This window comes from Chelonia mydas, chromosome 18 (assembly GCF_015237465.2).
Source record: "Chelonia mydas isolate rCheMyd1 chromosome 18, rCheMyd1.pri.v2, whole genome shotgun sequence".
In the NCBI taxonomy this organism is placed as follows: Eukaryota; Metazoa; Chordata; order Testudines; family Cheloniidae; genus Chelonia; species Chelonia mydas.
The window spans coordinates 11,730,651-11,746,375 of NC_051258.2; the positions used below are offsets into that span (position 1 = coordinate 11,730,651).

At 44.6% G+C, this 15,725-nt stretch overlaps 1 protein-coding gene across 2 annotated transcripts in view; it reads left to right on the forward strand.

The window, feature by feature from the left end:
• MASP2 (MBL associated serine protease 2) overlaps positions 1 to 15,725 on the forward strand; it is a 46,087-nt gene that overhangs the window by 27,523 nt on the left and 2,839 nt on the right. For both annotated transcript variants that reach the window (XM_043531710.1, XM_007053708.3), the window contains exons 4-10: positions 956 to 1,087; positions 8,512 to 8,708; positions 9,280 to 9,427; positions 10,443 to 10,561; positions 11,801 to 11,879; positions 13,111 to 13,248; positions 13,985 to 14,059. In XM_043531710.1, the coding sequence (XP_043387645.1) occupies positions 956 to 1,087; positions 8,512 to 8,708; positions 9,280 to 9,427; positions 10,443 to 10,561; positions 11,801 to 11,879; positions 13,111 to 13,248; positions 13,985 to 14,059 (888 nt within the window). The remainder of the gene's footprint in view (positions 1 to 955; positions 1,088 to 8,511; positions 8,709 to 9,279; positions 9,428 to 10,442; positions 10,562 to 11,800; positions 11,880 to 13,110; positions 13,249 to 13,984; positions 14,060 to 15,725) is intronic.

The window sequence follows — 15,725 nt, forward strand, 5'->3', positions numbered from 1 at the left end:
AGGAAGGGGTAGAGAAACCAACCCAGCTATGCTAGGGCCAGCTCCCCTCCTGGCCTCACGCAGACTCTGGCTGCTAGCACCAGGGGCTGGCCGAAGGAGACAGCTATGCTTCTCAGGTGGATGGAGACTCTGCCTGCTCCTACTAGTGAATGGATTAGGATCAGCTGTATTCATTACAGGTAGTGACTTGAGTAGGTGACTACAACTCAGAACATCTATCCCCAACTCTGCCACTGTCTCATTGTGTGACCTTGGGCAAGTCACTTACTGTCTCTGAACCTGCTCTTCCCCCATGGACAAAATGGGGAGACTCCCATTTACCATCCAGGGCTTCTGCGATGGTTAATTAACGTCTGTAAAGGATTGGACAGTGCTGGAGGAGAGCAAGGCGTTAGGAGGTAGATTCTTCCTAGGACAATGGAGTACGACAGGAATCTGTGTGAGAACAGAATACAAAGCCAGCATTAGTAATCGCTGTGCAAGACGGCACTGTCACAGAGGGCCAGGCAGAGCTGGTGTCTGGGGAAGGGGGAATCCCCTGTATGCTCCTTCACCAGCTGTCAGATTGTGCTGGGTGTTTGGCTTTGAGTTTCATATGGTGCCTAGAGCAGGGGATCTTCCAACTGTACAAGCTAAGGGGAGGCAGTGGGGGGAGAAGTGTGTTTGAAAAGCCCCAGAGTGATTCAGAAGCACCAGGCCCGTTCGCTTCCTGGGGGAACTGTACCCCTGCCTGGCTTAGGTTCCTCTGAAAGCCCCACCTTTATGTTTTACAAAGAATACCAAGGAAAACCAGCCTGGCACAGACACATGTTAAAGGGTATCGAGTCAATTTATGAAAACATGTCCCTGCTCTGTTCCCACCTCCCCGCCAGTTCCCATTACATTCCTGCACAGAGCTCCGAGAGCCCACCACCCAGTGCAGTCAAGTTAATGCTGCTGTGTTTCAACCCGCTAGATGTTGACGAGTGTGAGCAGCTGATTGACGACGAACCGCTTTGTGACCATCACTGTCATAATTACTTGGGCGGCTTCTACTGCAGCTGCAGGGTTGGCTACGTCCTCCATGAAAACAAGAGGACCTGCGTAGGTGAGTCTGCCCCTCTACCCATGCGCAGGGTCAGCTGCCCCCACCCCGTTAGAACAGGAGTCCCTCTCGACCAGGTCAGTAAGCAATCCATGCCGCAGCCAAGTTCAGAGCTGGCCTATGGCCCCTGCAGGCCAGCTGAAGTCACCCTGGTGGGGCAGGGCATGAGTCAGTGCATACACTCCTCAGCTGATGGCAGAGTGTCTAGCTCCTGCAGGTCAGGTATCCCACCCCTAGCATTCACCAGCCCTGGTGTCAGCAGTCTCAGAAGAGAGGCCATTGCTTGGCTAGGCATGGAGGTTAGAACATTCCAGTCGCTGCCAGAAATCATCCCTCCAGGCCAGGTTTTCAGCATGTTGGCTAGAGGAAGGAAGCCTGCCCCGTGGCTGCTCATATCGGAGACCTTCAGTCTGCAGGGCTGCCAGCCCAGCCCCTCCGGCCAGCACTCCTGCCTTCCGAGTGCTGCGATGGATAATACTTTTGAGTCTTCTGGCGCTTCGGGATCCGAGCTCGGGGCTGCTTCGAGGAGGAACAATCTGCTGACGAGTGACAGTGCATTCCCCGTTCAGATGGAGAACAGCCCTGCTATTACCTGACGGCTAGGAGAGTCCTCATGCTATTGACACGGGCCATAATAACCCACCCTGAAATAGGTGAGGGGGCCCGCCAGAGCTCCCCCTCCCCTAGCAGGCACACAGCCGGGCTGCTGGCTGTCTCTGCTGCTCTGCACGTGCTGCTGAAGGAAGGTTTATGATCTGACAATAAGGAGTGAATGTCTGTCTGAATCAGTGCAACGATCAACACCTCGGGCTTGGTTCTGCCTGCCGCAAAACATGTGCAGATTCCTGGCGCCAGATTCCTCCCTGCCACATGCAGCTTCGCTGACCAGGAGCTGGCTCCTGTGCCTGGGGAGAATCAGGGCCATTTTGTACGTGGAATGACACGGCAAGCCCAGCTTTTCCACTACTTTGCTATGGATTTAGATCTAAACTCTGAAGTTCGAGCCTGTCTCTGGATCTAGCATTTCAGTGCAGCCCATTGCAAACACACACAAATTGGGGGGATGTTTGGGTCCGATTTGGGAACCAGATCTAGCATTTCAGTGCAGCCCATTGCAAACATACACAAATTGGGGGGATGTTTGGGTCCGATTTGGGAGCCAGACTCCGAGACTCGGGCATATCTCTAGTGCCATGGGAACTTCTGCCTGCTGTCCCAGTCCCTTTTCCTCTTCCCATCACTGGGGCTTGTAACAACAGGGGGGCTGGGTTTGTTGTTGTTTTAAAGCAAATCTCCCATCTTGATTTAAAATGGCAAGCGCTGAGCTCATTCCATCCTTCAGACTCCAAAGGTCTGTTTGGAAAGATGCTGACTACTGAAGCTGCCTCTCTGAGTTTTTGGCCCCGCTCTGGGAAGGCTGCGACTGGCTGCCCTCTTACTTATTTACTCTCTTTCTCCTTTATTTTCCAGTGTGAGATAATTAAGCTTCTCCTCGCATAGGCAGAGATCAAGACAGATGTGCTGGGAAGAGCTGGCTCATCCTTCTTCCTGACCTGCCCATAGCTGCATGTCACAGGGCCACCAGCTCCGCTTGCTTGTTTGATTAGTGACTTGCGCATGTCTCAGTTTCCTTCCTTCCAGACCTGCCTCCTGCAGACAATAAAATGGCTTTTCCTGTTCCTAAAGTCAACTGCAGCCTCCTCCTCATTTCTTTGTATTGCCATGTGCTGCTGAGGAAGGGAGAAGGCAGATAAGGCAGAGGCTGATTAGAGAGAGCCCTGCTTTTGGCAGTAAAGCTACCTAGAGATAGGACTGCCTCTGGTCTTAAGCCCATTGCTTTTCTTGCTTGACTGATCAAAGTGCTTAAACTGGAACAGGACCTGAATCCCTCCACCCCTTTGAACACTCGGTAAGTTCGATCTATTCAGACTCCAAGAGAGAACCTCATGTCTGTGTTCAAACAAGCCAGAAGCCCCAGTTCTGAGCATGCTGACACTGTGGAAAAATCGGGATCTGGACCCAAACTTTATGACTTTAGCCACATCTCCCACTGGAAACCCAACCCTGTTCTAATGGTGCGATCTGGTGAACCCTCTGCAAAGTCTCTGGGCTCCAGGTGCTTTGCTAAAGAAAATAATGAAGATAGGCCCTGGCCCAGAGAATTTACGAGCTTAGCATATGATGAGTGGCCAAAGGAATGGGGGAAGAGGACAGCACAAGGCAGTTAGTGTAAGAAAAGCAGCCAGCTTTTGCGGGAGCGGTGTCTTTCCGCTGAGTGTGGAAAGGAAGTCCCATCTCTTGCCTGATAGATCCAGAGCGCCCATTGTAGCCACAAGGCAGCTCAGCTGAGCTCATATGCTGCCATGTGTCCTCTGTCTGCCACTGACAGAGATAGTATCCTGGAAACAGAGGTGGATTTAAATAAGTGGCTCCATCCAGTGCCTGGTTCCTTCTTTATAAGTGGCACAGTAGCTGGCCAGGTTAACTCCTGTGGTGCAGTCTCCACTAATGTCCCCATAGCATTGATCCATGCCTCCCTTTCCTATTTCAAGGTAACACAGGAGCTGGCTAGGTAACCTCAATGGGTGTTCACTAGCCATGTTCCAGGACCTGTTTGCTGGCTGCAAGTGGGATATTCACTAGTGGAACTGGGAGGCTCCAGGAAAATCCCCCTGAAGATAAAGCCAGGCTTTATATTAAAAAAAACTCAGCAAGTTCATGAGGCCGTGGAGCCTCTTCATTGCTGAAGTTAAAAAAAGGGCAGGGGGCACTTAAAACAAGCCTCAGAAGCTCAGTCTCTCTACTCCAGTCTCTGCTTTTCTATGCTCAGTTCATGCATACCCCAAATCCCTGTTCCAAGGGAAGACTGGGAGGAAGGACGGTCTAATAGGTAGAGCATCAGATGCAGGCTTGGAAGACCTGGGCTCAGTCCCGGCTTAATGACAGACTTCATGTATGACATTGGGCAAGTCATTTAATCTACCCTGTGCCTCAGTCTCCCATCTGTAAAATGGGGACAACACCACTTCCCTACCTCACAAGGATGTTGTGAGGGTAACCCCTTCCCCCGCCCCCCACCCACACACACCATGAGTGTGAAGCGCTTAGATACTCTGGTGATGAAGGCTGTAGTCAAACCTAGACACCTAGAGATCACAGTGCCAATCTCAGCCTGACTAGCTCTTTCATGGGTAGGAAGGCTGTGTCCTGATGTACTTGATCTTGTCTTGAAGGCTGCTTCATGCTCGCAGTACTTCTGTTGGCTTCCATGCTTATAGCAGCTTGAGATTTTTCTGGTGGCTCAATGGCACAAATTTACGACCCACTTTTTGTTAGAAACCTAATGAGCCGGTGGCACTGAGCTCACAAGTTTAGAGGGGCTCATTTTTCAGAGTTCAAGTCTCTGGTGAATAGCTCACTGTGATTCGAATAAAAATATGGGCTAAGTATAATTGAGCACTCTCTGGGCAGCTGTAAAGGTTGGTTTGAGAAACCCAGGCTCTGCATTCCTGCTGAGAGCTGTTTGAACATTTGATTCTTTTTGTGCTGGCTAGTTTATGAGTTTCTCACTTGCAGATCTGCGAAGTAAAAATATAGCCCTTTCAAAGGCAGCTCCCGATGGCCACATCCAGGAGATATTGAATAGAAAAGTAGAACAGGTCCTAAAGTGTTTCATCTTCAAGCTGCAAATCCCTTGGTCTGGCATGAGGTGTCTGCTCCTGTCTGGTCAGCTGGTTTTAGCTGCTGCTTGTGGCTACATATCAAGAGCGTTTATTGGTGTCTGCTCACATGTCCCCAAACTGTCTTGTTGCAAAACCACCAACCACAATGAGTCTCAATGGGCACTCTTGGCTCAAAGGAGCCAGGTTTAAGTGAGGATGAAGAATTAATTAGCCTCCATCTTTGCCCTTCCTTAGTCCTCCAGAACAAGGTTAAGATTGAGGACCCATTTTCTGAATAGTGAGATGTCTGCACTTTCCTCCTCTTATTAGTATTGTGGCAGCACTGAGGGATTCCAGTCACAAACCAGGAGCCAGGTGTGCTAGGCGCTGTACGAACAGTACAAATAGACTGTTCCTGCCCCAAAGAGCTTCTCCACAAACATCTTGTTTGTGCTATGTTAGGAGATTAACACTTTTGGGGCAATTCTGGAACACAGGAATTTCCTTAATGGATCAGACCCATGGTTCATGTTGTTCAGTGCCTGGTCTCTGACAATGGTCAGTTCCAAATGCTTCAGAGAATGGTATAAATCCCTCATAATCAACAGTTCTGAAATACACCTCTGTGAGCTGTTCCTTCCTAACTCTAACTGGTGGCTGCCTTATGTCCTGTGTTGATCCCTCTTAGACATTTTGATCCTAGTTAGGGTAACTGTAATTGTCTAGTCTGCTTTTATTCCACTAAACTCTTAGTTTTATTAACATCATGTGTCAGCAAGTTCCACAGGGAACATAAGAACGGCCATACTGGGTCAGACAAATGGTCCATCTAGCCCAGGATCCTGTCTTCCGACAGTGGTCAATGCCAGGTGCCTCAGAGGGAATGAACAGAACAGGTTATCATCAAGTGATCCACCCTATTACCCATTCCGTAATTATATGCAACATTTTAAAAGTATTTCCTTATATCAAACTTTAAATTTCTTGGCCTTTAATATCATGTAGGTGTCCCATTGTTCTTGTATTATCGGAGAAAGTAAATAGTCTTTGGATGCCATGGTGATAGGTAATATATGCACAAAATATGCGAACCCAACTGACCACTTCTGTAACATTCATTATCTTAGATTCCTCTATCATGTTGCCCTTTACTCTCTTCTCTAACTAATCCCAGTATTTTAAATATAAATATATATGATGATTACAATAAATATAGTATATAATTTCCCATGTATAATAAATGGAAACTAAGATCAGGTAGCCTAGCACAGAGGTCATTGTAACAGAGATGGCCCTGTCCCACACTCTCGCCTCCACGGGGGTATTCCTAATTCATGCAGTAGATGCAAGGCATGGGTGAAGGCTTGTGTAGGTAAGGTATTGGATCTTTGGAATGAGAACATGCACTATCTCTTTCTTTAGGCTAGAAGGGTATTGCTCCTTGGCTCCTGCCTGTTTTATGACCACTCATAAGGATGATAGGATTAGCTTAGCCTCTTGTGATACAAGGGAAATGAAGTTTCTGGAGAGCAAGCAATTTTCCACTACCTTGTTTGTGACCAGGAAGGAGTTAACGTTTTGTATTGAATTGGACTTCCTTCTTGTTCCAGCCCTGTGATGGATGAAAGTGAGGATGTGGTCATGCTACTTTCCACCAAGCTCTTAAGGGCAAAGCAAAGAACCCAAAGTCTCCAAATCAATACTGTAAGCAACACCATCAATGGCTCAGGAAGGCATATCACAGAAGATTAATAGCACAATGGGGCCCTAGTTTTCTGTCTAATACTCACCAAAGGCTTCAGTACATTGAGGCACAGACCATAGAATTACAGGGCCATCCATTTAGTGGGAAAAAATGTGGCAGTGACTTAAAGAAGAAAGCAATTGCCAATTATTCTCCTGGCGTGTGGAGTAGGAGGAAGAGATGGGTGTCAACATCTAACATAGCTCAGCTGATTCCTTTACACCAGCTACAGGAAACAAAGTGAGCAGCAGCCTGGAAGAGCAGAGTCAAAATCAGCTGCCAAACTCCTGGCACTTTAGTGCACCAAAGATCTTTCTCACTCCTGCAGGGCAAAAGCAAATGCACTCTGCAGGTGGGACGGGCACTTCGACCAGGACTTTAAAATTGAGTGTGTGTTCAGATTCCATGACAGAGGGGCCTGGTATTAAAGCAAAAAGCCTAACCATCTGTATGTTGTTCTCTGATGTTTGGTTGACAAGGTAGCTGCTTCAGGGGTTTGAAATACAATGCACTCTGATGCTTAGGTACCATGGCAATGGATAGGTTCATGTAGTTGCTCAGAGCTGCTCCAGAAGAGCCGGTCAGAGTTATGGTTCTGAAACTTCAGCTTGCTCCGGAAGGATACTACCGCTCTGCTTATGTTTCTATCAAGAAACATAAGCAGAGCCCAAAGCGCGTAACTGTTTGTATTGTGATAGCGCAAGTATGCTAGGCACTGTTCAAACACATAACAAACATATGATCTCTGCCTCAAAAAGCTTACAATGTAAATCTGAGCATCAGCAGATGGGATTGTTGTATAATTGAGGGTCAGGTGAGAATAGGTTTCATTCTCCAAAATAAGAGGAGCCCACAATTTTACCATAGGAAACCTGAGAATTATTTAAGTGGCACGAACATGCTCTGTGCCATACAATAGACAGTCCCTACCCTGAGAAGCTTTCCCTCTAACTAGACAACACAAAATGTGACAGGCAACCCATAGGAAAGTTCTGTTTTAGATTGTTGAGTGTGTTTGGTAATGGAGGGTGGGGGTTGTGATGGCATTTTTGTTGACAGGGATTAGGATTGTGGGCCTAAGGATATGTTTAAAAAGCTAAACAGTTTTCCCTTTTATAATTAATTTAGCTTTACCAATGCTGCTATAGACTGGACAATATGCCAAATTTAGCAACTGGTCCATCATTCCCTATTAATTAAAGGAAGCTGCTCATCTGACTCTTGGCAGCACATCATAAAGCCTTGGTGCCCAGCTAATCAAAGCACCACTTTGCAGCAATCAACAAGCAGAGAGCCTTGTGGTTGTTCCTCCCTGTCTCTCTTCAGCAGGAAGCATTGTGGCTCCAAGTTCAAGGGGCACAGCTGGTTTTGCCCAGAGAATAAAGTATCTTAAATCTCTGGCAAAGGAAGAAGGATTAGATGTATAGTGAGGTTTCTGGAAGTGAGGGACTGATAGCTTTGACTAGAACCATGCAGAGTCTGGCTACAGTAGGAAAGCCACGTGTTTAGCAGCTTACAGTGTTGCTGGGGCATCACAGACCTGACATACAGATTCTCTGTTTCACTCCTGCCTGCATCCCAGCTCTGTCACATTCTAATATTTCCCAGCCAGCCACTGCTGGACCGACAGAGCCCTACCATTGCCTCTTAATTCTGACCTGCAACACCCTGGCTATTAAGGTTCTGGCTCCTCTTCTTCCCACTCAATCCCTGCCCTTGTCAAGGTACCATTCCTGAGACAGCACTGCTTTATGGTGCTAGGCCTCTAACTATGCCCCAAAGTCACTGATAGATCTAGTGACTTTTGCAACAGGGACAAATCCAGACTAGGGACATCTGTAAGGCTCCCCCCTGCCCCCACCCCTACACAATTTGCTTCCCTTGTGCCCTAAGCAACGATTTGAAAGTTATTCTCCAGAAGAGAGACTAGTGTAGAAGAGGCTCTGCAATCCCTACTATGTGAGGAGATGCAGCTCTAGGGGAAATTATCACTGTTACCATTTTTGTTTTTCTTCTTCTAGCTCAGTGTCAGAACAATGCTTTTACTAAGAGATCTGGAGTGATCATCAGTCCCAATTATCCCAAGCCTTATCCCAAACTCTCCACCTGCAGCTACACTATCCGGGTGGAAGATGGCTTCATGATCATCCTGGAATTTGTGGAAACCTTTAACGTGGAAAGTCACATGGAAACAGTGTGTCCCTATGACGCCCTTAAGGTCTGTTGAGTCTCATTGTTTTTTCGTCACAGTCTTGGTGGCTGAGCCTACTTTCGTCACTTGCTGCACCTTCCTCAAATCGTACCCTTTATCCCTTGCCCTTTAAGGTTTTCTTGTTTGGGAATGTCACCAAGAACAACACACTTTCATAAGATGATTGGGAAGCAAGATTCCCGGCTTCTATCCTAAGCTCTGCCCTTAACTCACTGTGTGATTTTGGGCATGTGACTTAACCTCTTGTAGTGACAGCTTGCCTACCTGTGAAATAGACATAATATCTACCTCATGAGGATGTTGTAAGGCTTAATAATATTTCTAAAGCCCTTTGAGATGCTTTGATGAAAGATGCTCGATATGCAATTATTGATGACTTGCTATCAATCAAAATAACTATAGCTTTGTTTCTATTGAACATTTAACAAAATTTATCATCCCCTAAGAGAGCCATAGCTAGAGGTTTGCACAGTCCCTACCTGTGTGTCCTATTGAAGTCAAGTTGTATGCTCCTTAGATGATCTGAGTACCCTGGAATGGGCAAAGCACGGTTGTCTGACTCTTCTCACTGTTTCAGATTAAAACACCCAAAAAGGAATATGGCCCATTCTGTGGACAGAACATACCTCCAAAAATTGAGACAGGCAGCAATGTTGTGGATATTACTTTCACCACCGATATCTCCGGAGACCACACTGGTTGGAAGATCTCATACACTACAACAGGTGGGTAGCTCTGTTCTTGCCATTTGTAAATCTAGCTCTTCTGTAGGAGGCAGGACTGCTGATGCTGATTCCAGAGCCAAATTTCTTTATGCTCATATTAATTCTTGCTACATTCTCAGTCTATCACCTTTTTGACTAGGATCAGTAGTAAGGGTATTTCTGTGAGATCCATTTCACTGGCAATATTGCCACGCTACTCATTTCAAATTAACCTGCACTTCCTGCCGCATCAGGAGCTTGATCATGTAATGAACTGGTTATTGTGTAAGTGTACCACTTCTCTATACTGGATGGAATCAACTGCACTTCATAGGCTCGATGCTGCTCAGCAGTGATTCTCCTTCAGCTCAAGTAGTAAGGGCTTGCGCTTTTGGAGCAGGAGAATTTCTATCCGTGTGAAGTTCCAAAAGGCCAAGGTGTACAGCGTAGTAGTAACCGATGCACTGCTGTTTGCTACTGTTCTGTTACACTACCACACAGTGCATCTCTGACACTTCTCCCTACTTAATTTTCAGCTGCAGAGCACTCCCAGGACTTCATTCCAGGGAGGCATACAGAGCAAGCAAACCATTCTAAACTGCTTTCATACTTAGTTTTTACTTGCTTCATTAACCAATGTAAAACCCCTTGAGGAGAGCCAGAACAACAACGCAGGGTGAGATCTCCTTGGGTCTAGCGTCAGAATTGTCTGGCCTGGCTCTGGCTTTAAGAAACAAGCACCCAGCTTGGTAGAACTATGAACTGGTGTCTAGGCTACAGAGACACCCTTCACTCCACAGCTTCGGGAAGACTAGTCAGTCCTGTGTGACCCAGAATCAGCGTTGCTAACTGCAACCATTGTTCATGAGTACAACACAGCAAATTTACACATTTCTCTATGAAATGTTTCCTTTTGGTCTTAGTTACGCTGTGAGGGGAAAACATGGTATTTGGTTTCCTAATAGCAGATTTAGAAACAAAGATTAGAATCTGCCTTAGGAGGAAGGATAATGTTTTGTTTTCCATCCCGCTACAGCTTTGCCATGCCCCAGTCCTAAAGCACCACCCCATGGTCACATCAATCCAGTGCAAGCAAAATACATCCTGAAAGACTACTATACTCTGTCCTGTGATACTGGATATGTGCTGTTGGAAGTAGGTAAACCAAAGCTTCTCCTTCTCTGGTTTCCCTAGGGATGTTAATTTGTGGAATTAAATGTGTTTCTCTCCAGTTAGCCACTGTACAAAGAATTTAACATCTGTACTGCTCCTAGTGTAATTGTGGGTGCATCAACTATACACACACAGTTTGCATTAGTTATTTCTGCAGTTGTGGTCCTTCCAAAATTGTCCTTTCCCAAACAAGTTTTAGTGTCCAGATTTAGAAGCTTTCTGGACATCACTTACAGTTTTGTCTGTAATTGAGTTGGGAGCTAGAGAATAACTTTAAAAATGTTTACCACGTTGACTTAATGGAACAGAATGATTTTTTAAAAAATTCTTTAAATTGTTACTACATCTCTGCAGAGGGAGTTTTTAAAACTAGATGTTTGCTCTCTATTGCTGCACTAGAAGACATTTTACATTCAGTCCCATAGCATTTCAACTTCAGTGTTTATGAGGTAATTTCTGAAGATATTCCAAATACAGCACCCACTCAGAGCAAGCTTCTGAGATCACAATTTGGCTCTTATTATTTAGTTTCACACAGGCTTATCTTCATGATCAATACAAAAAGTGTACTAGCTCCACATTAACGGTCTTTCCATTTTCTACACATTCACTAAGATTCTAGAATCTATCCTACTTTTGACAGTTTGAGGACATTGCTGTTCATGTACAGACCTAGGATAACTAAATGCATCTGAGTTGTGTGAGTTTAAATGAATAATCAAAATGAGATGCAGTAAAGGGTCTGTTCATGTAGCGAAATAGATAAAATCCAGAAAATACACCATGCTCTTACTTGAATATTTTTATATTACTTTAGCCATCTCCATTGTTAACCATTAGGAGCACACAGCAGGCATAAATGGGTAGAACTGCTACTCCAAAACAAATATCCAGAACTGTTAAGTTACCCTCACTTATTCCACCAAATAGTGGTAAGAAAGGTTATATTTGTGTCCAAGATGAGTGCAGTATAGGAAATACCTTTTCCCCTCACTAAAATGATATATCTACTGTTTAAGAACAAAGTAGGACATCTGAGAATCGCATCACAAACCTGTATAAATCTGTTTTATGCATATTTTTCATTCCATATCAGTGAGCTAAAACCCTATACATTATATTTAACTGACGCATTCTCCCAGTGAGCAACATCATGATTATTAATGAAGCCAAGTGAGTAATTTTAGAGAAATAAATACATTTCCTATTTTCCTCTTGCAGAATGAACTGGTTTTAAAGTCTTTTAAAGCAGAATGTCAAAAGAGTGGTTCCTGGAACAAACCAATTGCAAAGTGCATCAGTAAGTCAACACTAATTGTTTTCAACTTTGCAGTATACCAATGTCTCAATTCTTCTGTCAAACACAGAATATAAAATTACCTTCATAAGTGCCAAGATGTAGGAGGCAATATAGGTTTGATGGTTTTTTTTTAGTTGCGTAAAAGTCACCCCTTTTATTATTTCAATTGTATTTCATATTCAAAAATTGGAAGCTGCCTTGATTTTTTCCACCATTCTTTAAAAGCATGTTTTAAAAAGCAATGATGGTAGCAACGTGAAGTTAATTTACTTGGAAACTATACTACAGGTATCCAGAAACTGATCAGAGCTATTAGCATAGAGGGAAAACTATTCCAATTGTTCAATACCTCCCCCCACAAATTACAACTACTTTGTGTTAAGTAAGTTCAAATCCTCACAACACCTAGGTGGTACTGCAGGTAGCGACATACCCATTTTGTAGGTGGGTAAATGGAGACACAGTGAGGTAAAAGGATTTGGTATAGCTCACCAAGCAAGTCACTAGCAGGTGGGAACAGAATCCTGAAGTCCTACTTCCCAGTGTCTTGCTCTAAGAACTATTAGGCATAGTCTCTTCCTTTATAAGAAATGTAGAATTCTAGATTTATCCATACTTCCTTCTGGGCTGTGTCATAAAAATTACCAATATGAATGACATACCGTAGATAGTAGACTGGTCTAGATTAGAATGCAGGTCTGTTTCCTTGTAAGGCCCTGGGTGTAACTGCTTCCAGCACCCAAAAGTGCTACCTTTAATTTTATAAAAATGTGTGTGTCTGGTTGCATTATATTTTACTCTTCAGAAGATAGTCCAATAATTCCACTTGACCCAGACTTTCCCTCATATTCACCATCCAACCTCCTCCCCCACCTCCAGGAAAAAACTTGGGTAAAACAAGTCTTGCACTGTTCCCTCCCTGTAGAGCGGCACTCGAGTCGATGCACAAACACTGAAAAGGGCCATTCTTTTTAAATGTCTTCTCTAGTTTTAAAAGGTTCCCTTTAAGCAGCTTTCAAAGTGCATCCTAAGGAGCTACAGAGATTATCTCCTGTCTCCGATGGCCACTATATAGTAGGACATGAAGACAGCAAACTTCCTTCCATGACACACTCTCAACAGGGGTGGGAGCCAATCAGCTCCTGCTCTCCTGGCTTGACTGTTGCAGCCCATTTTTACGTTGGTAATTAGAAGAACCTTTCACAATTCTGTCTTTCGGAACTGTTTTCAGTTGTTAACTGTGGTCGACCTGAAGACATAGACAACGGCACGATTACTTACATCACAGGACCAGAGGTGACCACCTACAAAGCTGAGATTCAGTACAAATGCGAGAGCACCTTCTACACTATGAAAGCAAGTAATAATGGTAAGGGGAGACCTTATTCCTTACAGCCTGATCCTCAGACGCTGAGAACAAGCAACTCCTGACATCAGTGCTCAGCACCTCCCAGGTCCCGGCCCTGCATTAGGCAAGAACATTTAGAAATCAGGCACGGGGCACAAAAAATTCAGCCAGTCACTCTGACTGAGAGGTTCAAGGCAGTATTTTTCTCTGCAGCTGGTGAATGTGTGATGGTGCTGTAGCATGTACTGGCAATACTTCATTCAGATCAGTAGAACGTGGCCCTAAAATATTATATAAAAGATTAGTTTAATGTTGATCTCTTTGATTTAAGAAACGATCCTTGGGTGAGGGCTGGCTCTGGAATGCTACAAAAGATCTGTTTCAGAGGATTTAATTAATATACCTAACACTTCATACATGTCCCTTACCCTTCAGGGTGTGGAATTTACATTCAAGTCACATCTGAGGGTGCCACTTTACAAATGGCAGTGGTGTCTTTAGGCTTAGGTAGGATACTTATGCTGCATAATACCCTGACCACCCACATCTCACAGCCCAGTTAGAGAGAGGGATGATGCACAGAGCCACCTTCCCATAGGAATTCACAAAACCTAAGAGGGTAGTAGGACCTGAACTCTGAGAATTGAAAAACCTCTGTACTTATATAGTCAGATACAGCCATGTTCTGTAGATGCAGAGCTTTGAAAACATGCTGGCCACTTAACATGTGCATTCTTGCCTTTTCTATGACATGCAGGTAGATACCAGTGTAGTGCTGATGGATACTGGAAGAACTCCAAGAGAGAAAAAGCTCTGCCAATCTGTGAGCCAGGTAATGTATGAATTTATACAAGGAGTTTATAATTGATGTAGATTAGCAAGAATTTGATATCAGGATAAGAAGTGCAGCTTTGTTTAGTATAATTTGTCTTATGAGTGGTCTTTAAATAGTGTTGTTGCCAAAAATTACACTAGTACCTGGTCCTTACTCATTACGTTCTATACAAGGATCTGGCAGCATGTTGGGTACCCTCCAGGCATGCCTGGATTCTCTCACCTAACCATGCCTCATCGTCTATATTGCTATTTATAATCATGCTGGTGGAGCTACCCATGTAGGTACTCCACGTGCTGCTGACCTATGACATATCCAGCATAGACATACCTGTAGAAGTGGTGTAATCTGAGACTCAACAGGATGGGGAACATGATATAATTACAGTAAAAGATAAAAGAAAGACATATTGATGGGTCTAAATTTTCACAATATCCAGAGTTCAGCTAGGGTTCCTTTAGTCATTAATTCTTTTACAGTGGTACCCATTTTTAAGAATCCCTCTTTTGTCCTTCTCCTGCATTTTCCACCATTGTTAACATGGAGGCTTGAAGCTGAGCACCTCTCACGTCCCATCAGGACAGTGGAAACTGTGGATTCTCAGGACCTCTTAAGCTCATACCTGATTCTGTCTGACCCAATTTACAGTAGAGCAGATGCCTCTTTGAGCCTGGTACCAGAAGCAGGAAAAAGTTTCCTAATAAAATTAGAATTTCTTAGTTTGTATAGTCAACATAGGTACAGTTTGCATGAGTATCAGGCTAAAGCAGAAAGACTTGAGTGAAAACAAGCCCATTGTCAGGTAGTTTTACTGCAGAATGTCATGATTTTGAATGTTTGGGCAATTAAATTACTGACTTTGCAACATTGCCTAATTAGCTGGTATTTAGAGAGCATGAAAACCAATGAAGTTGAGTTTTGTGCTATTCTGTAATTTCACATTATATTAAGCGTCCTTTACAGTAAAATTGATTTTCATTCCCCTCTATAGTTTTAGACTAAATGTTTTTATACCCTTCTGTTCTTCTTCAAATGAGGGTCCCTATTGTATGCCAGTGTGGATTATACATGTGTACCATGCACCCGTAGTCAGAGAATTTGAAAGTAGCATTTACTGCTCTGTGCACGCACCCTCGCTCACCTCCCACTTCCAACCAAGGCAATAGATTGTGGGGCAGACGTACTACCTCTTCAGTTTCTTCTCACTGCTGCACGGACCAGGTTGAAGCCTTTAGTGACCTCCTAGATATCGGTAAAGCAGCCACATAGCTCTCCATCCACATTTGCAAGGCATTACACCCTGCTACAGGACTCGGCTGCGGATGCATCCTTTGGGATGGAGGTTCTCCATTCAACCCTACTGCGCTTATCCTCCCTCCCACCTCCTTCTTAGGTACTACTTGTCAATCACCCACAGTGGAATACAACAGGGACCATCACTTGAAGAGGAGGAAATTACTTACCTGTAACTGGAGTTCTTAGAGATGTGAGATCCCCCTATCCACTACCCACACTCCTTCCCCTCTGCTTCAGATCTGATCTGATTTGCAGTGGAGAAGGAACTAAAGAGGTGGTTGGTCCACTCTGTCCTTTACTACCTCAGTCAGAAGCACAAGATGAGCCAGAGCACATGCGCAGACCAAACCAACACTACTTTCAAATT